The sequence below is a fragment of the Ctenopharyngodon idella genome, chromosome 11 (genome assembly GCF_019924925.1).
Source record: "Ctenopharyngodon idella isolate HZGC_01 chromosome 11, HZGC01, whole genome shotgun sequence".
Taxonomy (NCBI): domain Eukaryota; kingdom Metazoa; phylum Chordata; class Actinopteri; order Cypriniformes; family Xenocyprididae; genus Ctenopharyngodon; species Ctenopharyngodon idella.
In genome coordinates this window covers 3,053,303-3,076,691 of record NC_067230.1, presented here as the reverse complement: position 1 = coordinate 3,076,691, position 23,389 = coordinate 3,053,303, and the positions used below count along the sequence as shown (strand labels likewise).

Sequence of the window (23,389 nt, the reverse complement as noted above, 5' to 3'; positions counted from 1 at the left end):
GTTTGCCTAAATCCAGAAAGCAGAAATTTAAATTGTACAAATTTGTAGAATTTATTGTAGGGTATAAAAAAAAAAAAAAAAAAAAAAAATTAATTAACATTGTGTTTAGCCACATATTTTCTTTGAGTGTTTTATCTAATGGATGATGAAGTTATACGGTCATGACCTATTCTATTGTATAGTGAAGTCCTTGCAAGGCACTAAAACGCTAAATAACTTTTTTAATTTCCTACATAAATCGATCTTGTCAGAATGGGTGTCGAAGCAGAGCAGTACATCAGCAATTATTTTTGTACATGGATGTCCGTCTCATTAAGGAGATTGGATTGTAAAAAGGATTACAAATTCAACTAATGGCTATTGGCCACTATTTCCTCCAAGTCACTTTGATGAGGTGAAGATAGTTTTGAACCAATTCCTGTTCTGCTCTGTTCTGTCCCAGCTGTGTTAGATCGAGTGTGCTGCTATCTTTAAAGTATTGTGTTCCAAATTTGTAGTGATACAGTATGTACAACTGTATTTAGATAATTCTGCTGAAGAGTTTTTATTTATTATTATTATTATTTTATGCATTGTATCAGATAGGTTAAAAGTTAAAGAACATACTATATACATGAAATGTGGAGCTAGTTAAAAAGAGAAATGAATAAATAGTACAATATTAACTTAATGAAGCAAAAATATAGTTTTTTTTTTATTATCCTGTTATTTGTCATCTGAAGAGGTCTGAAATATTTATTCATAATCCCTGGTGGACAGCTTGAAGTTTGATCTATTGTAGAGATTTTTAGTATGTGTTAACGGAAATAACTTTTGCATTGTGTTGAATAAGAACAAGATTGAGTGACTACATTAAACAAAATTAAGTTGATTTAAGTAAAGAAAGAAAATTTGTATTTTATTTTGATTTTTAGTTGACATTTTACCATACGTCACACTGATGTATTTGTGAGGATTATTTATATGTTCAGATAATGAAGAATAGTTTAGTTTGCTCTTTCCTGCATTTTGCAAAGAAGAACTTGCTTGCTTTTTCCGCAAAGAAGAAATTGCTTGCTCTGTTTTCTGCAAAGAAGAATTTGCTTTATTAAAATAAAGTACAGAACTGCTGTTGTCAATTGAATGAGACAAAAATTATCATTAAATCTCCTAAAATTAAGGAAAAGCAGAGCATATTGCTCATGTACAATTGTGATGACAATCTATGTGGGGTCGATTTGATTTATGCCATTCTCTGAGTGTTCAATTTCCAGAAGAGGCTGTCCCAACACAAACAAGAGCGAATGGACTGTGCATGCTAGTGGGGGGAAGAGACTTAAAGACCCAGGCTGCAGAGAAGCACTGGTTGATGGGCCTTCAGCTCACCCCTAAAAGAAGAAGCTGACACTTCTAAGGGGTTGGCAACGCAAAGACTGAGTTAATGCAGAAACAACAATGGAAACAACCTGCCATGAGATGCAGAGAGAGAAAGACAGCTGCATTCATAGTCAACCTTATGCTCTATCTGGTCCTCATCACAAGTGGGGGACTTCCATCTCTTTTCTCTTGTGTGTGCAGGTACTGCATATACAGTGATCACTACAGAGAATGCCTCTAAATTGGACTTGTCATCACAAATTACAAAATTGGTAATTCTCTAGTCTCATAGCAGTTCTTTATTTTGTTAACCTACCGCACTTTTCTTTCAATAAGCACCAGTCCAACCCTTTATGAAATGGAAGTTAAGTGTTTGCTTGACTCACGTTCAGTTAAAACTGGGTCTGGACTTAGTTAGAGTTAGTTACTTACTTAGGACTTAGTTTAGCTCTCATGACAAACGTTTATGTTACAGAGTTCTCTTAAATAGAATATAGATGGTAAAGATATGATATTATAGTCACTCCATCTTGGTTAATAGATATTTATTTATTTTTTATTATAAGGAAACATTCCAAAACTGTGAAATCATTATATCACAAATGCTGTCATCAGAGATTAAAGTTATAGTTAGCCATGGATCCAAAATTATGAGATCTCCAGTTTTATTAGAACAGCACATGAGCAACTGTAACAAGGATACTTTTTTTATTATACAGATGAATGATAAAATATATTTAAGAAATTGGTTCTCTTAACTGTGACATGCCTAGGCTTAAAATAATATTTCTTTAAAATTGGTGTTCGTCACCGCGGTGTTAAAATCAATTCTATTGCGACTGACGTTGTCTGACTAAATCCTTCAAAAAAAAAAAAAAAAAACCTAGACACTGTTGCATGGGGAATGCCACAGTGCCTATGTTTCGTCGTTTCCAACATCATCAAAAGAGTTTTATTCGATTCGACTTGGTGGTATTCCACCCTTAACAATATACATTCCCCATTCCGTTCACTGTTTGCAGAGGCAGTGACAAAACAAAAAAAGATGATACTCTGGCCAGAGACAGAAAGTGTGTGAAAGCGTGTGAGTGTGTGTGTGTGTGTGAGTGATGGTGCACCAAGGCAAAGAAAAATGCCATAAACAGCTGTATTAAATTTTTAATCCACATTATGTGGATTATGCCTAATAAAATAATGGTCATGGATGAATTTGGCTAAAAATCCTGACCTGGGTTATTGTGGCAGAAGAAAGAAACAATGCCACACCTGCGCAGGGGATTTTCTTGGGAAGGCAGAACAAGCAAGCTTGTCCTGTTTACCCCACACCTAACCTTTCCTTTCTTTTCAGCATGTCAGGATGGATTCCACTGAATGAACTGATTCGGTTCTAAATGTATAAAGTTTTATCTTGTGATTGTTAACACCAAGGTGGGATTATCCAGGGTGTTATCCAGGTAGAGAAATTTATATTACTGGGTAAAAAAAACAAACAAGAAATGATTTAATGATAATGTACTTATTTAAACCAACAAAGAAAATCAGATAACTATAAAATCAAATTATATATGATATTGCCAGATCAGGGAATATCATGGGTTCAAGCCCTGAACAGCCCTGGATAACCCTCACACCAAATGAAATTTTACAGGTTTTGTTACCCCAAGGTGGACTGGATGTGGTGATGTGTAAATACATGTTGTCTCTAACAAAAGCATTTCAAGGTTTTCATTCACAGGTCAAAGCCGTGCTGTTAATATTGAGGAAATTCATCCTACTAATCTGAGTGCTAATGTATTGTTAACTGTATGAAAAACGACAATGTTGTTGTCTTGTTTTGTTCTTGTTGTTTTTTTTCCTGTGTCCACTCCATCTTCTCCATGTCTAGGTACGGTACGAGTAGATGCAATCAGGAGATTACGTGTGGTATATTCATCGAACCAGTTTGCTTTTTTGTGTGACACCTGATTGTGACCCCTGGAAAGGAAGAGTCCCTTAGGGGAACCAACGAGGAGAACGAGCAGACCCAACTGGTGGCTTGAAAGCCCACTGTTTGCTCCAACTGATCAAGAGCATCCCAGAACCAAGGAAGGATCGACGAGCACCTCAGTGCTTAGCAACACAAGGGAAATGTGACAGAGAGACTGATTATATCGTCCTACTGATACTGAAGCACAGAAGAAAAAGATTGAGACTTTGAAGGATTGAGTTGTTTAGATAACTGGCTAAAATTAAAGATGAGTGGAAGAAATTTGACCACACCTTTATCCACCTGACAGTTGCGTTAATTCCTCAACCCAGCAGAAGTTCAGGGGACATTCGGGGTCGGGTTCTTTTAGTGGCCCTCGTCGGACCAGCCTGGTGAAGGCTTCCAGTCAATATTCTATGCAGTTAGCTGGAGTTAGAGAGGTACCCGTAGCTTCATCTAGATTTGATGTTTTTATATCTAATTTATTCTGTATCCATTTTGTATCTTTTTTAATTTTGTAATGAGTCTATCAAGACTCAAGTGGGGGATTGGTGGATCCAAAATGGTCAATATTCATATTCATGCATTTTATTCATATTTTATGTTAATCATTTAAGGCTTACGATTTATCAATATTACTTTTGATTTCATATATTCATGTACTCCTACTCCATATATTAATCCTCATCATATTTTCAAGTATTTACTCTTTATTGTACCCTTTATGGTTATTATTCTTTTATGTTTAAGAGTATGTATGCTTTCTATATTCAATTGTTCTTCAAAGTGTTCCATTGTGACAGGTCACGTTGACACGTTTGTGGTTAGATATTGGACACCTGCCAAGTACTGCAGAAGCGATGTTTTCAGAATTAGTTGCTCATTTGAACTCGATGTACCTTTTGTATCAAAATATGTCAATTTCTGTTTCTGCTGACATGTGATAATGTAAGATCTGCAAAATTCCCTTAAGGGGGTCAAAACATCCCCTATATCTATTTTCATCCAATTTTTTTTTTTTTTTTTTTTTTTTTTGACATCGGACCAGTCTATGACATAATGGATAAATTCATTTGACCTTTTCTCATTAGAACAAAACATAAGTTTATGTGGGATGTAAATTTCCCTATGCTTATGGTATAAAAAGGTACTGAGTCGTTGATAGTTTAGCCTTTCCCTTTGCCTTTCCCTTTGCTTTTCCTTTGCTTTTCTTTGCTCTTCTGCTTCTTCTCTTCTATCTCTCATTTCATTCTGCAAATGTCTTAATTTTGTTCCTTCTTTCTGTATATTCTGATCTTCATCTATTAGATACAATACTCTGGATTATACAATACTCTGGATTTTACAATACTCTAGATTTTATTAACTAATTAATTTGTTTGTCTCTATAATTTCTAATTAATAAATTTGTTATTCCTTATTCAAATTTGATCTCTGACATAATCATTGTTGGACTGCCTGGATCTCATTTTCTCAAGTTTTTGCATCAGTGAGAGAAAGGGAACGCTCCTGTTACTGACATAACCTCAGTTCCCTGAGATAAAGAGAATGAGCACTACGTACTCATTCAGCTGTATACATGCTATACAGCTGCACATGAGTCCACGCTGCTGATTCTCAGTCGAAAGATTCTGATAAGATGGCATTTGGTGCAGACTTATATAGGCAGTCGGCCTGCCTGTTTTGGTGGGCTGAAATGCCAAAGGTTTGTGCCACTGCACAGATGTTTACAAATCCAGTATTCGGAGAAAATGGAGAAAATTCGGAGAAAAAAACGAGGTTATGTTAGTAACAGGAGTGTTTTTTAGGTTCAAGAAGATGGATTGTTTTTTTAGCGATGTTCATTGCCACAGTAACTTGCTTTAGAGCAGGTTTTAATCTGGGTAAGAGATTGCAAAACAAAACTTGCAAAGTGACATACACTACCATTAAAAAGTTTGGGGTCAGTAAGATTTTTCAAATGTTTAAGTCTTTTATGCACACCAAGGCTGCATTTTCTCGATCAAAAATACAGTAAAAACAGTAATATTGTAATAATTTTATATATTGAGTTTATTTATGAGTTTCTTTGTTCTGTTGAACACAAAGGAAGGAAATACTAAATAGTTCAGTAAATTTGCTCAACTAAATAGTTGAGTAAATGATGACAGAATTTATATTTTTGGGTGACTATACCTTTAACTCTTTCCTTGCCCTTGACAGAATTTTCCAGCAATCCATGTTTTCACTGTTGTATGGTAGGGGGCGCTATTATGCATCTTCTGAAAGAGTACAGAATCTCCAGATTCAAAAACAAGAAGGCTAAAAAAGAATCAGAAACAAGTGACAAAAGCATTGCTTATGCTCATGCAAGCTAACGTTATCATCAAACATTAAACAGCATATAAATCAAAAATGAGAAGGGAATCTCCATGTGATTGACTTCATCACATACTTCACTGCTATATAGTAGGTGAAAAAAGTATGTGACAAGAATACACAGTACTCATAAAAGAGGTAGGCAAAAACTACCTGGATGACCTACTACTTCTGGTGAGATTCTGAAGTGCGCATTCAAAGGACACTATCCCATGAAGCCATGGGGGAGGATTTGATGAATGTAGAATGTCCAGTTTTCATTCATACAACACACACTCACAGAATATAGAACATTTAGCGGTCGCAAAGTAATTACTTATTAAAAAAAATACATACTCAGAGTGTGTGCTTTTGGACACAGCCATTGGCTGTTTGCTGTTGATGTCACACTTTCAGGTGCACACACTCCAGCCTACATCAAACGTGTGAACCCACTGAACCTGATCTAAACCAGAGTTTGTTCAATTATAGCTTCATGTAATAGGCCACTGGTCTTTGTTCTGTTTTTGTTTTGGTTGTATAAAAAAAATCTCAAAACAAAAATAAAATGCATGAATGCATGAAGTTCTGAGGTAATGGTGAATACTCATAGGTAATGAGGCCATTGAGTCATTCAACTAAACATTTAGCCATCATTCCCATTCATATACTGTAGGCAGTTTGCTATAACAGCAGTAAATTGTTACTGCTGTAAATTGTCACTTGTACCGGAAATTTCCAATTAAACCATATTTTTCATTTTAGAGAGCCTTAAACACTCTGGTAATATTTAACTTGAAATGGTGATACTAACATTGAAACCAGTGCTGTTGTTATGCAAATGACAACAAAAACAAAACAACAGGAATTGTGTGGAGAGGCAAATGCTACTGTGATAGCAATCTGTCCAAATTCTCATATTTGTTGTTTCTTCCTATGTGAGTGTGATTTGGACTTGAATAACATCTGAGAGTCCAGTGACTTCTTTTAGGTAATTTTTTTTTGTCATTTTCCAACTAATTTGAAAATGTTACACAGTCAAAAACTGTATTGCTCCAATATTGCATCACAAAAACTAACAGTCGTTGCCGGAAATGATGTTATTGTCACTAAGAAATATTATATTACACATTAAATTATTTACTCATAATTATTTAACAATTGCTTAATGCATACAATAACTTATTCCAACAATTATAACTGCTTGTTAATGCAAATATCTAGTCAATCACATGGCAGGAACTTATACATTTAGGCATGAAGACATGATCAAGATGATCTACTGAAGTTCAAACTGAGCACCAGAACAGGGAAGAAAGGTGATTTAAGTGACTTTGAATGTGGCATGGTTGTTGGTGCCAGACTGGCTGGTCTGAGTATTTCAGAAACTGCTGATCTACTGGGATTTTCACACACAAGCATCTCTAGGGTTTACAGAGAATGGTCCAAAAAAGAGAAAATATCCAGTGAGTGAAAACTGACTGACGAGCTGATCTGTGATAGGATAGTATGTGGCATCAACAGTGAAAGCTTAAGGAAAGTACTGTTGAGAGACAGCGATCTAACTCTAACTAAAGCCATCTCAATTTGTCGCATACATGAAATGACAGAGGAAAATAACAAAACGTTGGCTATACCTCAGACTGCTTCTAATGTGGATGCAATACAGCCAGTTTCCAGCAGGAGGCGCGAACACACAAGACATAAACAAAGAACAGAACAAGACAATTCACCAACCATAAACAATTGTAGAAACTGTGGAAGCAATCATGCAGCAAAGAAAGAGAAATGCCCAGCTTTTGGACAACAGTGTCATAACTGCAAGAAAATGAATCATTACAAGAAATGTTGCAAAGCACGTAGTCAGTTCGGTCAGAAGAAATTCAGTCACAGGAAAGCGGTACATGAGCTCGAAATAGACAAACCCCTTGACCATGATGACACTTTTTATGTTGATGGCATAGAATTTGACAAGTTTGTCAACACTGTTAACCCTCACATGCCAGGGTTGGAGGAGGGATTTGTCACTTTACATATAAACAAAACTCCAATTGAACTGAAGGTTGACACCGGGGCAAAATGTAACGTAATGTCGCAAATTACTTTTACATTGCAGTGTGGCCTAAATGGGCAAAACCATTCACTTCCATTCTTCTTGGTGAATCAAGATGTCCAACCGCTGCTAGGATTTCGTGCATGCCTCGACATGGGGATCGTTACAATCAGCCCAGATGTGCATCATGTCAGTATGGAGGGCAGCACTGAAGACATTCTCACTGAGTACAAAGACTTGTTCTCGGATGAGCTTGGAGAACTCCCGATAACATATTCTATGACAGTGGACCTCAGCGTACAGCCTGTAGTTCGCCCGGCTCATCGCACTCTTCTGGCAATGCAAAGCCGTGTCAAAGCAGAGCTGGACCGCATGGAGAGCCTTGGCGTCATAGCGATGATCTCAGAGCTGACGGATTGGGTCTCGTCCATGGTGGTTACACATAAAAAGGACAGACAAGAAATCAGGCTGTGTATCAACCCAAAAGATCTCAACACTGCCTTAAAAAGACCACATCACCCAATGCGCAGCGTAGAGGAAGTGGCGTCCCAGATGTCGGGAGCAACTGTATTTTCAGTGCTGGATGTGAAGAACCCTTTCTGGCAGATTTGCTTAGACCGCAAGTCCTCCATGATGACCACGTTCAGCACCCCATTTGGGCGCTATAGATTTCTTTGTATGCCTTTTGGCATAAACTCTGCAAGCGAAGTTTTCCAGCGCTCGATGGAGCAGTTATTCAGTTATATGTGGGACACATCTTTACAAGTGAAGGCCTGAAAGCTGATCCTTCCAAGACAAAAGCAATCTCTGAGATGCCAGCCCCCAAGGATGTCCCTGCACTACAGCGCTTCCTTGGAATGGTAAATTATCTGGAGAAATTTATACCAAACTTCAGCGACATTGCCGCACCCCTCAGAAAGCTGACACACAAAGAGACTGCATGGTGCTGGTACCAGCAACACCAAAACGCATTTGAAACCCTCAAGTCATGTTTGTCCACCCCACCTGTCTTAGCATACTATGATGTAAAGAAGACGGTTACACTAACCTGCAATGCCTCATGTTTCGGGCTTGGTGCTACTTGCATGCAGGAGGGCAGACCAGTTGCGTATGCGTCTCGCACACTCACAGACACAGAGACGCGGTATGCTCAGATAGAAAAGGAGCTGCTAGCTGTTGTGTTTGCCTGTACTAAGTTCAGAGACTATGTGTACGGAAAACCCACACTCGTTGAAACGGACCACCAGCCCCTGGTGACCATTCTAAAGAAACCCATCTACACAGCCCCTGCAAGACTACAAAGAATGTTGCTTAGGTTACAGTGCTACGACATCACTCTGGTGTACAAGAAGGGTAAGCACATGTATCTCGCAGACACCCTATCTCGATCTCCAACCACAGAAGTCCCTCCAGACATTGAAAATGACACATTTGAGGTCATGTCTGTCAATTACATCTCGACTGCCCGACTGGAGGAACTCAGAAAGCATACAGCAGATGATGAGGTGCTACAGGATCTCAGCACTGTGATTCAAGAGGTTGGCCTACTGTGGCAACAGATATGTTTGAGTGGCATGGCCAAAACTACCTGGTACTTGTGGATTCATACTCGGGTTGGTATGAGATTGGCCTTCTCCGTGACATAACATCGTCGGCTGTAATAAAGAAATTGAAGAGACATTTCTCTGTGCATGGCACACCTCACACACTCATTTCTGATAATGCTAGACAGTACACAAGTCAGCGATTCAAAGACTTTGCCAAACAGTGGGATTTTATCCATGTCACCAGTAGTCCAGAGTTCCCACAGTCAAATGGCCTGGTAGAAAGAGCGGTCCGCAGTGCTAAACAGCTGATGGAGAAATCTCACAGAGATGGGACAGATGTATTTCTCAATCTCCTAAATCTGAGAAACATTCCCCGAGACCCAACGTTGGGTTTCCCTGCACAACGCCTGTTGTCACGACAGACACGGTCAGCCATTCCTGTTAATTCTAGGCTATTAGAGCCAGCCTCCATCATAAGAGGATGACCCAAAAGCGGTACTACGATGCCTCAAGTCGTACACTGCAACCATTAGCAGAGGGACAAGTTGTCAGAATGCAAACCCCGAAAGGATACGACCAATTTGGCACAGTAAAGGAAGTGAATAAGGAGCCTCGGTCATACACTATCCAATGCAATGGGAGAACATACAGGAGGAACCGACGCCACATCCTTCCTGTTGCAGAGCCCCCTCCATCACGGCTCAACCCCGAAGACATTGACTCTCAAAACACCACTACACATACACAGGACTTTGCTCCCCCTACACCACACTCACCACAAATACACCTTCCACATCCAGAATCCACTCCTACTGACCTGCCAAAGCACATTGTACAGTCTCCTACTAAGGTCAGTAATGCACCTTACAGAACACGTTCAGGTCGCATCTGCAAGCCTAATCCAAGATACAAACAGTGAGTTCTAGTAATGGTATATTTAGTGACACTTTGGTTATTATTTTGAGTGCCTGTTTAAATGTGTTTATTATGGCCATTTCCATACTGCCAGTGCCATTCTTTGTTGATGTGTTTTCTTCATGCATACAGAGAACATCTTGAGATTTGTATCTGTTATCGTTCATTTATTCACTGCAATGGATACAAGGTTATAATGGAAGTCATTCATATTCTTGGTTGTTGATCAAGTCAGTGTCATGCCAGTACTGTTCATTGTTAAATATGTTTTCTTCCCTTTGATAGGAGGTTTCAGCTAAAGGAAGGGGATGTAGATCATTGTGACAAATGATCTGTTCAGAAATACAATGTGATTTGTGTATTCTAATGTGCTGCACCTCAAACATGTGTTGGGTCCTTTAAGAATGTCCTCCCACCCTCTAGGGCGTATGTACTAAGAATGCCTGAGAGCTATGTTCATGTGTGATGTGTCGTATGTGTGATGTGTCGTATGTGTGACACGAGCTCTGTTAATAAATATCATCACATCCACCTGTGGCTGTCACTGTATAATTTATTGGACAAACAACACCTTCTGTAAGTCATTCGTTCGTAAGATTGGTCTGGACCTTATCACTGTTGACCGTCTATACAAATATAATTCTGAAATTGTAATACACCCAGTGTTCAGTTAGGATAATGGCAAAGAATAAATTGCAAAGATTCACTGCTAAATTCAAATATGCTTTGGCACTGAGCCAGAGACAGACGCTCTCAGCGCTTGTCATATATCACAACTATTTAGTGTTTTCAACCACATCAGGTTTATTTTAGGTTTCAGACATTTAAATACACATTTGAATGAAGTACTAGGCTATATAAAAAAGACATTTATAGTTTGTTAAAATCAAATTCCATACACTGATGTCTATGGAAGTGTAATGAGGAGGCGGAAGCGTGTTGGAATCCATGTGCTGAAGTTTATTAAGGACAGTCCAAAAGGAGCGTGAAGCCAGGCAAAGGGTCAAAACCACAGTAACAGTCCAAAAGGCAAACAGGTAAAGGGGTAATCCAAAGGCAGGTGTCGAAAAGGCAGGCAAGAAGGTCAAACACAAAAGCAATCCAAACAGGCAGCTAAGTCAAAAATGGAAATCCAATAATCAGTAATCAGGGAAAGCAGGCAAATGGTCATACACAAGGTAAACAGACAGTAGATACTAAACGCTCGGTAAGGCAGTACAACTGGCAATACTTCGCAAGGCCTGTTTGGTCATGCCATGCTTAAAATGGCTGCCAAACAGGAAGTGACTGTAAAGTGAGCAGAGGGAGTGGCACACAGTCAGAATTCAGGTGAGGGATCCCTCTGCTGGTGTGACATTACATCGTAGAGAGCCAGGTCCCCCCTTTTTGTAGGGAGGGTGTGGACGTCGTTGTCTGTTGGCCTGGAACTCCTGTGTTCTGACGGCTCTCTGTAGACGGACATGGGCACTGTCCCACACCCTCTCACTATGCCTGATCCAGTCGTCCACAGCAGGGACTGACGAGGGTTCGCCAGACCACGGGAACAAGGGGGGTTGGTATCCCAAGACGCATTGGAAGGGAGTCATGCCAGTGGAAGAGAGAGTCAAGGAGTTTTGGGCATACTCAGCCCAAGGGAGGAATTCTGTCCAGCGGTGTTGTTCACGACTGCTGTAGCTTCTAAGGTACCTACCGATCTCCTGGTTTAGGCGTTCTACCTGTCCATTTGTCCAAACGACAGGACTTAGAGAAACGATCAATGATTACCAGTATAGCCGTAAAACCATTTGAGAGGTGCAGGTCAGTGACAAAGTCTATAGACAAGTGTGACCAGGGACGCTGTGGAGCTGGCAGTGGTTGGAGGAAGCCCGAGGGCAACTCCTTGGGGGTCTTGGATTGTGCACAGACATGGCAAGATTTAACATAGGTTGCAAAATCTTTAGTCATTGATGGCTACCAGAAGGAGTTTTGTAACAGGCGGAGGGTACGGGAAATTCCAGGGTGACCTGAGCTTAGAGATGTGTGGACCCATTGCATGACTCGTAGACGAAGAGCTTGTGGTACATAATGTTTGTTTGGGGGACTGTTGGCAGGTGGTGGTTCTTGTTGATGGGCCCGTTGGATCTCCTCCATTATGTCCCAAGTGACTGGAGCTATAATGACTGATGGAGGGAGAATAGACTCAGGTGGGAAACTTTCAGCAGGGGGATCATGGTGTCTGGACAGGGCGTCAGCCTTACTGTTCTTGCTGCCTGGTCTGTAGGTGACTGTAAACTGGAAGCAAGTGAAGAAAAGGGACCAACAAGCTTGGCGCGGATTCAGACGTTTAGCACTCTTAATGTACTCCAGGTTTTTATGATCTGTGATGACTTGAAAAGGATGAATAGCCCCCTCAAGCCAATTTCTCCACTCTTCAATGGCTGCCTTCATCGATAACAGTTCTTTGTTTCACACATTATAATTGTGCTCGGCTGAAGTCAATTTTCTTGAGAAAAATGCGCAGGGGTAGAGTTTACCTGGCTGACCATGACGTTGTGAGAGCATGGCGCCAATCCCACAATCTGAGGCATCTACTTCAACCACAAAGGGGAGATTGGGATCAGGATGCTTAAGGATGGGAGTTGTGGTAAAACTGTTCTTGAGTTTAGTGAAAGTTTTTGTGGCTTCTTCAGACCATTTGAGTTTAGCAGTTTGCCTTTTAAAAGTGATGTCAATGGAGAAGCAATCTGACTGTAGTTTCTAATGAAGCGTCTGTAGAAGTTTGCGAAGCCTAGGAACATCTGTAATTCCTTTATCGTAGCAGGTTGGGGCCATTCAGTTACTGCTTGAACCTTGGATTCATCCATTTTGACACCTTGATGGCTGATTTTATATCCCAAGAAGGTTGTTTGTTTCACATGGAACTCGCACTTTTCAGCCTTGACATACAGCTGGTTCTCCAAAAGACGGGTGAGCACTGTCTTGACATGACTAATGTGGTCGGCCTCAGACTTGGAATATATTAGAATGTCATCTATGTAGGCCACTACATACTGGTTCAAAAGATCACAAAAAATCTCATTAATGAAGGACTGAAAGACTGCAGGTGCGTTAGCCAGTCCATAGGGCATGACCAAATACTCATAGTGCCCCCTAGTGGTGAGGAAGGCCGTCTTCCATTCATCCCCTTCACAAATTCTGATCAAGGTGTAAGCACTTCTGAGATCAAGTTTTGTATAGATCTTGGCTTCACGTAGCTGTTCTAGGGCTGCAGGAACCAGTGGAAGGGGGTAACGGAACTTGACTGTGACGTTATTCAGTCCTCTGTAGTCAATACATGGGCGTAAACCTCCATCCTTCTTTTCTACAAAGAAAAACCCTACAGCAGCTGGAGATGTCGAGGGGCGGATAAACCCAAAGTCCATGGCCTCTTCTATATACTCCTCCATAGCCTGAGTTTCACTATGTGATAGAGGATACACCTTGCTTTTAGGGTGCATGGCACTGGGCAACAGGTCAATGGCGCAGTCCCATGGTCGATGAGGTGGAAGTTGTGTGGATTTAGCTTTACTAAACACTTTGGTCAGGTCATTATAACAGGCTGGAATCTTCGTGGCTTGCTTGGTGTCTGGGCTTTCAATGCTTGTAGTGAGACATGGTTGGGTTACGGTGGAGTGCATGCAATGGGCTAGGCAGAATTCAGACCAATGAGTCAGCTCACCATAATGCCAGGAGATAACTGGATCATGGATAGATAACCAGGGAAAGCCAAGGATGATTTCACGTCTGGGTGAGTCAATGACAAAGAAAGATATGGCCTCTTAATGGAACAATCCGATATGAAGTGTAAGGGGTTGTGTCTGTTAGGTGATTCCATCTCCTATGGGTGCATCGTTAACAGCACTGATCTTGATGGGTGGTGTGCATGGTTGAGTCGGAATGTTGAATTTAGTGATGAAGTCTTCATGAATAAGGTTCAGGGCTGCTCCAGAGTCGATCAATGCTGTTGAATCAATAGAAATATTTTCAGTAGTCAGCCGAACAGGAAAGGTCAGTGACTTGATAGGGAGGAGAGAAAATTGTTCAGTATTTACCCGGGTAGAAGTCTTGTTGGTTTTCCGGGCCTTGTGAGGGCATTCCATGCTGTAGTGGAATGCTTCACCACAGTAATAGCAGAGGTTGAACTGCCACCATCAAATTCTCTCCTCCTCAGAGAGTCTGGAGAACCCCAATTGCATGGGTTCCTGACTTGGCCTTGATTCATGTATTGAAGTGAGCTGAGGAAGATGGTGAAGCTGATGTGTGGTAGAAGCGCTTGGCTGAAACAATGAAGTTTACTCTATTCTTCTCCCAGTTCACTTTACTTCCAGCAGGATAACGCACCATGTCACAAAGCTCAAATCATCTCAAACTAGTTTCTTGAACATGACAATGAGTTCACTAAACTCAAATGTCCTCCACAGTCACCAGATCTCAATCCAATTGAGCAGCTTTGGGATGTGTAGAGCAGGAGATTCACATCATGGATGTGCAGCCAACAAATCTGCAGCAACTGTGTGATGCTATCATGGCAATATGGACTCAAATCTCTGAGGAATGTTTCCAGCAGTTTGTTGAATCTGTTCCAGAAAGAATTAAGGCAGTTCTGAAGGTAAAAGGGGTTCTGACCTTGTACTAGCAAGGTGTACCTATTAATGTATTATAATATAAATAAGGTTAACAAAGTAGCTAATGTACCCCACACCAGGGTAAACAGCGCATTTGATTTTATTTGCCACAACATTTTGACTTGATTTGATTTGCCACAAAACTTGCCACAGCACTTAATAGATGTTTCCATCAAGAGGTGCATTATTTTTTGGTCACAATCTTGTATTGACAATGCAAGAGTCGAGCACTCTGTAAAGTCTCCTCCAGCACATCCCAACGACTTTCAGTGAATTTAAGGTCTGTACTCAGAGGTGCCAATTCATGTTTGAAAATGATTCTTCATGCTCCCTCCCAACCATTCTTTCTCAATTTGAACCTGATGAATCTTGGCTTTGTCATCCAGGAAAATGGCCATGATACATCTTCCTACATGGTTAAGAAGTATCATTAAACAACAATGTATTTTTAAACAAAACTAACCAAGTTTACCACTTTATATTTCCATGCAAAATCTGTTGCTCCATCAATATTCAATTAAAAACATATTTTTTCTGCAATCATACACTATGGGAGTAGTGAAAAGCATATTTTTCTTAAGCTGTGCCTATAGCCCCGTTATACCCTACATAGAAGATATACAGGTGCTGGTCATATAATTAGAATATCATCAAAAAGTTGATTTATTTCACTAATTCCATTCAAAAAGTGAAACTTGTATATTATATTCATTCATTACACACAGACTGATATATTTCAAATGTTTATTTCTTTTAATTTTGATGATTATAACTGACAACTAAGGAAAATCCCAAATTCAGTATCTCAGAAAATTAGAATATTGTGAAAAGGTTCAATATTGAAGACACCTGGTGCCACACTCGAATCAGCTAATTAACTCAAAACACCTGCAAAGGCCTTTAAATGGTCTCTCAGTCTAGTTCTGTAGGATACACAATCATGGGGAAGACTGCTGACTTGACAGTTGTCCAAAAGACGACCATTGACATCTTGCAAAAGGAGGGCAAGACACAAAAGGTCATTGCAAAAGAGGCTGGCTGTTCACAGAGCTCTGTGTCCAAGCACATTAATAGAGAGTCGAAGGGAAGGAAAAGATGTGGTAAAAAAAAGTGTACAAGCAATAGGGATAACCGCACCCTGGAGAGGATTGTGAAACAAAACCCATTCAAAAATGTGGGGGAGATTCACAAAGAGTGGACTGCAGCTGGAGTCAGTGCTTCAAGAACCACTACGCACAGACTTATGCAAGACATGGGTTTCAGCTGTCGCATTCCTTGTGTCAAGCCACTCTTGAACAACAGACAGCGTCAGAAGCGTCTCGCCTGGGCTAAAGACAAAAAGGACTGGACTGCTGCTGAGTGGTCCAAAGTTATGTTCTCTGATGACAGTAAATCTTGCATTTCCTTGGGAAATCAGGGTCCCAGAGTCTGGAGGAAGAGAGGAGAGGCACACAATCCACGTTGCTTGAGGTCCAGTGTAAAGTTTCCACAGTCAGTGATGGTTTGGGGTGCCATGTCATCTGCTGGTGTTGGTCCACTGTGTTTTCTGAGGTCCAAGGTCAACGCAGCAGTATACCAGGAAGTTTTAGAGCACTTCATGCTTCCTGCTGCTGATCAACTTTATGGAGATGCAGATTTCATTTTCCAACAGGACTTGGCACCTGCACACAGTGCCAAAGCTACCAGTACCTGGTTTAAGGACCATGGTATCCCTGTTCTTAATTGGCCAGCAAACTCGCCTGACCTTAACCCCATAGAAAATCTATGGCGTATTGTGAAGAGGAAGATGCGATATGCCAGACCCAACCATGCAGAAGAGCTGAAGGCCACTATCAGAGCAACCTGGGCTCACCTGAGCAGTGCCACAGACTGATCGACTCCATGCCACGCCGCATTGCTGCAGTAATTCAGGCAAAAGGAGCCCCAACTAAGTATAGAGTGCTGTACATGCTCATACTTTTCATGTTCATACTTTTCAGTTGGCCAAGATTTCTAAAAATCCTTTCTTTGTATTGGTCTTAAGTAATATTCTAATTTTCTGAGATACTGAATTTGGGATTTTCCTTAGTTGTCAGTTATAATCATCAAAATTAAAAGAAATAAACATTTGAAATATATCAGTCTGTGTGTAATGAATGAATATAATATACAAGTTTCACTTTTTGAATGGAATTAGTGAAATAAATCAACTTTTTGATGATATTCTAATTATATGACCAGCACCTGTAGATATAGATCAAATATGAGCCCATGCTCACATAGCTACTCTTCAGTTAAACACGGCTGATCTCTGACAGCCTGCATATGAGACACTGATAATAAAAGTGGTTCACAGGAACTGCTATGCAAGCCACACCTGAAATGAGTCATTGTTTCTGGTGGTTAAAAGCAGATAGTCAAGTATAAAAGATTTTCAGAAAACATTGGTAAGAAACCCTTGTTGCAGCCGAAAACCTAAAATGAACCAAACAGACAGCAAACGTGTTTTGGTAAGTGTAAGAACTGTTCCCTTGCGATACTACACGAGTACTGCGTCGTTCATCTTATTAATTAATATTGATTATTAATAAGACAAGACGCTATGGGGAAAACTCATTTTTCTCCGATTCTGAAGCCTTTATACAATCACGCACTGTGAACTGCACGGCCATTGATTCGTGAAGTTAAAGAAAACGAACCAATGACGGCGCAGAACGCGCAAGCCAATGGTGAGCGAGCCCGCTCGAGCCCGCCAAAAGGGGTGGTGTCTCGGGCTATATAAGCAGCCGTCTCACCATGGCAAATTGATTCATTCTCCTTCAGGAATGCAGATATAATCTCTTCGCTTGATCTACGAGACTTGAAGCCGCCTTCACCTGCAAGCATCTGGAATTTGCCGCTGAGCAGCTCGCCACTCTGCAGCAGTTTGGTCAGCTCGTCTCTCGCTGCTCACCGCTCTCTATTCTGCTCGCCGCTCTCTAGCAGTCGCCGCCTACGAGTAGCCTGCAGCTCTTTCACCGCTCTGCCAGATCGCCGCTCTCGTGCAGCGCTGATCAACCCGCTGCTTCACAGCAGCCAGATCTGCTGAATATGACAGGACGTTCTTCCCTGGCTTAGGCGAGACTCATGATATATATTCTCCCTAAAAGAGTGCTTTTTCCTACATTTGTTGCAAAATGCTGAATCTCTGAACGTATCACTTGCCGGCCACACCCCCGTAAGCCGCTTTCATTGAAAAAATATGGTATGAATATGGTTATAGCTATGGTTCACTGAATATGGTATGACGCTCTCCCCTGACGGAGGTGAGACTCATGGAACATATATTCACTCTAAAAGAACGTATTTCTTTAGCATTGTTGTAATATGCCCAGTCTCTGAGCGTGTCGTTTGTCGGCCACACCCCTGCGAGCCGCTTTCATTGAGGGAGTGTGCTCTCACGTTGAGAGTGCTAGAACAAGCTCAATGCTGACAGCGCTCAGCTGAATATGACATGATGCTCTCCCCCGACTCAGGTGAGACTCATGGAATATATTAATTCTGAGAAAGCAGATTTCTCTGGTGTTTGTTATCTAATACTGAATCACTGTGCGCTTCGCTTGCCGGCCCCGCCCCGCAAGCCGCATTCACTGACCCAAACAGCCTCGTATGTGTTCCCAGTCGCCCCGTTCAATTCCGGGTGCGGGGAAAATGTGTTTATTGCACGCAAGGGGCCCGTTCTAGCGCCCAAGTGTATAACCGCTGTGGTAGCGGACAAGATAAAACACCCCATGTGTGCACCACAGTCCCTCACAGTGACTTAGTGCCAGAACCAATTCAGCCCATCGCCACACAGGCCTGGCAGGCCATCCCCGGAGTGTCAGCTTGGGTGCTGAACATAGTAAAACCAGGTTATGTACTTCAATTTACTCAAAGGGCTCCGTTTTTTAAAAAGCATGGTCCAAACCTCTGTGAAAAGCAAGGACGCAATGTCCTGTGTTCCGAGGTAAACACCATGCTGGCGAAAGGAGCCATAGAGGTGGTTTCCCCAGCACTGATCGAGTCAGGTTTTACAGCAGGTACTTCCTCGTCCCCAAAAAGGATGGCGGTTTCAGACCCATCCTCGATCTCAGACATCTGAACAGGGCCCTGATGAAGCTCATTCAGAATGATCACTTTGAAGCAGATCTTCCTGCAAATATGCCCAGGGGACCGGTTCTTTACCTTGGATCTGAAAGATGCTTATTTTTTACATCCGGACAGCCCCCCATCACAGGCGATTCTTGAGATCCGCCTTCGAAGGGGTGGCATATCAATACACGGTCCTTCCGTTCGAGCTATCTCTGGCTCCCCGCACTTTTACGAAGTGCATGGATGCGGCTCTCTCCCCTCTAAAACAGATGGGTGTGAGCACACTGAACTACCTAGACGACTGGCTCATTCTGGCCCAGTCGGAGGCGGAGCTAATATACCACTGATCCATCATCCTCAACCACTTTGAGTGCTTGGGGCTCAGGGTCAATTTTACAAAGAGCTCGTTATCTCCTAGCCAACGTGCCGTTCCTGGGGATAATTTTAGACTCGACCCACATGAGGGCCACGGTCACTTGAGCGTTCTCTGGCCATTCAGCAGCTCGTATGGACCTTTACGCCCGGGGCTTCTCTGCCGCTCAGAACGTTTGAGAAGATGCTAGGTCTAATGAGTTCAGCATCTCCGGCTCTGCAGCTGGGCTTGCTTCACATGTGCCCTCTGCAGCTCTGGCTGAAACCACAGGTCCCGCCCCAAGCCTGGCAACATGGTCGTTGCTCGCTCAAGGTGAAGCAGGCGTGTGTCACAACCCTGGCCCCTTGGACGAACCCTTGCTGGTTCAAGCAGGGCCTGGCAATCGGGGCGATAGACAAGAGGAAGGTCGTCTTCACAGATGCGTCCAAGATGGGTTGGGGAGCTCTTTGGCGCTTGGAACGGCCCAGAAAGTAAGCTCCATATCAACTGCCTGGAAATGATGGCGGTATATCGAGCTCTCCAGGCTTTCCTTCCTCTCCTGGTGGGTTACCACGTCTTGGTCAGGTCAGACAGCATGACGGTGGTGTCCTTCATAAATTGCCAGGGCTCTTCAAAGCTCCTCTTCACTCTAGCGAAAACCATCCTAGAGTGGGCCCAGTGCAACTTGCTCTTGTTGAGAGTAGTACACATACAAGGCGTACTGAACATAGGGGCGGACATGTTGTCCCGGAGCAACCTTTCCTCAGAGGAGTGGTCACTCCACCCCCGCTCAGTCCAGAGAATTTGGGGCGTCTTCGCAAGCCTGCAAGCCTCCCTGAGAATGTCTTAAACACTATATCTCTCAGGCCAGAGCTCCGTCTACAAGACGTCTCTACCCCCTGAAATGGGCCATCTTACCGCCTGGTGTACAGCCCGGGGCGAGGACCCATTGACTTGTAACATATTCTAGATATTGTCCTTCCTTCAAGACTTAATGGATAGAGGCTGTACTCCCTCTACCCTTACAGTCTATGTTGCAGCTATAGCAGCTTTTCACGCTCCTATAGCGGGGCAGTCGATAGGGAGAAACAACCTTGTTGTTCGCTTCCTTAAGGGATCCAGGAGGTTGAATCCCCCTCGTCCCCTCACGGTTCCTTCCTGGGATCTTTCTGTGGTTCTTGGAGGCCTTAAAGGCCCTCCCTTTGAACCAATCCAGGCTGCTGACCTACGACCCCTGTCGCTAAAAACTGCCTTGCTACTAGCTTTAGCATCAGTTAAGTGTGTGGGAGATTTACAGGCACTCTCTGTGAGCCCCTCGTGTCTTGAGTTCAGGCCTAACGACTCCAAAGTTGTCCTGAAACCGAGACATGGATATGTCCCGAAAGTCCTATCTACCCCCTTTAGGGTGCGGATGGTTGTTCTCTCCGCTCTTCTTCCTCCTCAGGATGAACAGGAGTTGAACCCACTCTGTCCTGTCAGAGCCCTGAGATCTTACATTGACTATTCCGCCTCCTTTCTTTAGGCGGAACAGCTTTTTGTCTGCTTCGGTGGCCGCACAAAAGGTCTTCCGGTCATGAAGCCCAGACTTTGCAGATGGATAGTTGACGCTATAACTGTTAGAAAGGCCGAGTTCTGTGCGCATGCGCTGATTCCGTCAGTCATCAGCGGAAGAGAGAGTGACTCAGCAGAAGGTGCGAGGGGGCTGTGTGTATCCAACGTGTGTGTTGATAAACAAATGTAAGTTGCTGCTTAATCAATAGCTGATAAATATTAGTTAAGGAGTAGGTGCAGCATTAGTACAATGTTATCCTGTTTCTGACAAACGAGTATTTATCTGTATTGAAACCATTATCGCGTGCTGTCGAGTGCCCGTGAATGTGTTGATTATGTTCAATATTACTTGCCATCCGAAGATATATCTTGTAATCAGTGTTTGATATATATGTATAGATGTATTATCATCACATTTGTCGCTGATATAGCTGCTATTTATAGTTTATGTATGCGATGTTTCTGATTACATGCAGTTCGTTTAAATAAATTCACAATTAGTTTCGTTTTGAGTGTTTTGCCGTTTTTGACCACTGGGTGGCAGTATTGTATAAGATTTTATTGCTTGTATGTTGATTTCTTTATTTCATTCTAGATTTAACGAACTTCTTTATTTGAGAGATTTGTGGCTGTTAATTAAAGTAATGTTGTGTAATAATACTCAAGACATATTTGTTAATATATATCTTTATTTCTTTCCTTTGTAGACCACACCCAAATTTACACACACAACAGCCTGTAAAGCCTGTGTACTGCTGTGTTGTGTACCACCTAAACTGTCAACATTAAACCTCCTTTTTCATGGAACTGATCCGATTCAGTGTGTTCTAACCGACACCCCATTGAGGAAAGCTAGAAACAGACCATCACCTAATACTGTCTGACCTTTTTAAACCTGCTATTGAACAATAACACTTGCTTACTCCTCCTTAGGCCTTCAATGCCCCTTGGGTGTGAGAGTGCATTACACGAGAGGTATGGCCTCCTCGTGGGCGTGGTCCTGTGGCGTTTCCATTGCCGACATCTGTGCGGTGGCCGGCTGGGCCTCACCGTCCACATTTGTCAAATTTTATAATCTGGATGTCCCTGTGCTTCAGTTGCAGGTCCTTTCTGCATGAGCCTCCCTGCTGTGTCCAGCTTATGGTTCTCCATTACGACCTCGACCACATCTGGGCGTAACTATGTTCTGTGCCCTCTATGTATGTACCCTAGGCCCCTCCGGTGCCCTAGTTATGGGCTTGAGTGGATGACTACAGTGTTTCAGTACCCCGTTGTCTGGGCTACCCTGTCTTGAGTGTCTGTCGCGAGCCCTTTTTCAAGTACTCTGCACTGATGCTCGGTCGTCCCCCTGCGTAGCACGACGTGATTGTACTGTCCCCATAGCGTCTTGTCTTATTAATAATCAATATTAATTAATAAGACGAACGACGCAGTACTCGTGTAGTATCGCAAGGGAACGTACTCGGTTACTAACGTAACCTCGGTTCCCTTAGATACGGAATGAGTACTGCGTTCTTTGCCGCGCTACGCGTACTCATGCCGTCGCTTCAGTCAAATTTAATCGATTTGCCATGGTGAGACGGCCGCTTATATAGCTCGAGACCCTGCCCCTTTTGGCGGGCTCGAGCAGGCAAGCTCACCATTGGCTTGCGCGTTCCGCGCCGTCATTGGCTCGTTTTCTTTAACTTCACAAACCAATGGCCGTGCAGTTCACACTGCGTGATTGTATAAAGGCTTCAGAATTGGAGAAAAAGGATTTCTTTTTAATCATTTTAAACATTTTCTTTCTTCTGTAGCATGGCAAAAAAGTACACATACTGAAAAGCAAAACAGGCCTTAAAAATGCAGTAAAAGTCAGTTTGTGTTGTGTTACATTTCAATAATTACGACAGTCAAAGTTGACAAGCTTTCTGATGAGAAACACCTTCATGGGTTCAGGCTGAAGATTTTCTTTGGATCTTTTGAGATTTCCATCTGATCTTTGACTTGGGTATTTGGTGCCATCAGGGTTGATTCTCGGAATGAACCTGCAAGCACAAAAAACAAAACAAATAAACATTACTTTTCAGATCAGTGTTTGCAGAATTTGCCCTAACTCTCAAACTTGGTTCCGTGTGCATTTTGATGTTAATAAAAGCACTACACACTACATCTGATTCTGAATGAACCTACAGAGATGGTACATAATTAATAGGGGTGTAACAGTTCAAATTACTCATGGCTCAATTTATCAGTTTTAGGGTCACGGTTTTGGCATGGTTTGGTATGTGCTATGCTCAGGGAAAATAGGACAACTGTGAAATAAAAATGAAAATAAGAACAAATAAACAAATATATATCCAGGTGAAAAAAAGTGCACATCTATATATACTTAAAGTGCTCTATTTTCATGCACTAATTTTGTACTTAATATACTAAAAATTATTCTTGAGTACTTCTTAAGATCATCTTAAGAACATCTAAGTGTACTCAACTGTGCTATTTTGAGACAGTATGAAATATGAACTAAAATGTGCTTTTAATATACTATCTCTGTATTAAAAAAAAATGTATTTAGATATCACTTATAGTACATTTGAA

The 23,389-nt window shown here is 41.9% G+C and overlaps 1 protein-coding gene across 1 annotated transcript in view; it reads left to right on the top strand.

Moving 5' to 3' along the window:
• The first annotated feature begins 17,260 nt into the window (after positions 1–17,260).
• The window catches only part of LOC127522648 (uncharacterized), an 84,496-nt gene continuing 78,367 nt past the window's right edge, over positions 17,261–23,389 (top strand). Inside the window, exon 1 of the mRNA XM_051912807.1 lies at positions 17,261–17,306. Within this exon, the coding sequence (XP_051768767.1) occupies positions 17,277–17,306 (30 nt within the window). The 5' untranslated portion in view covers positions 17,261–17,276. The remainder of the gene's footprint in view (positions 17,307–23,389) is intronic.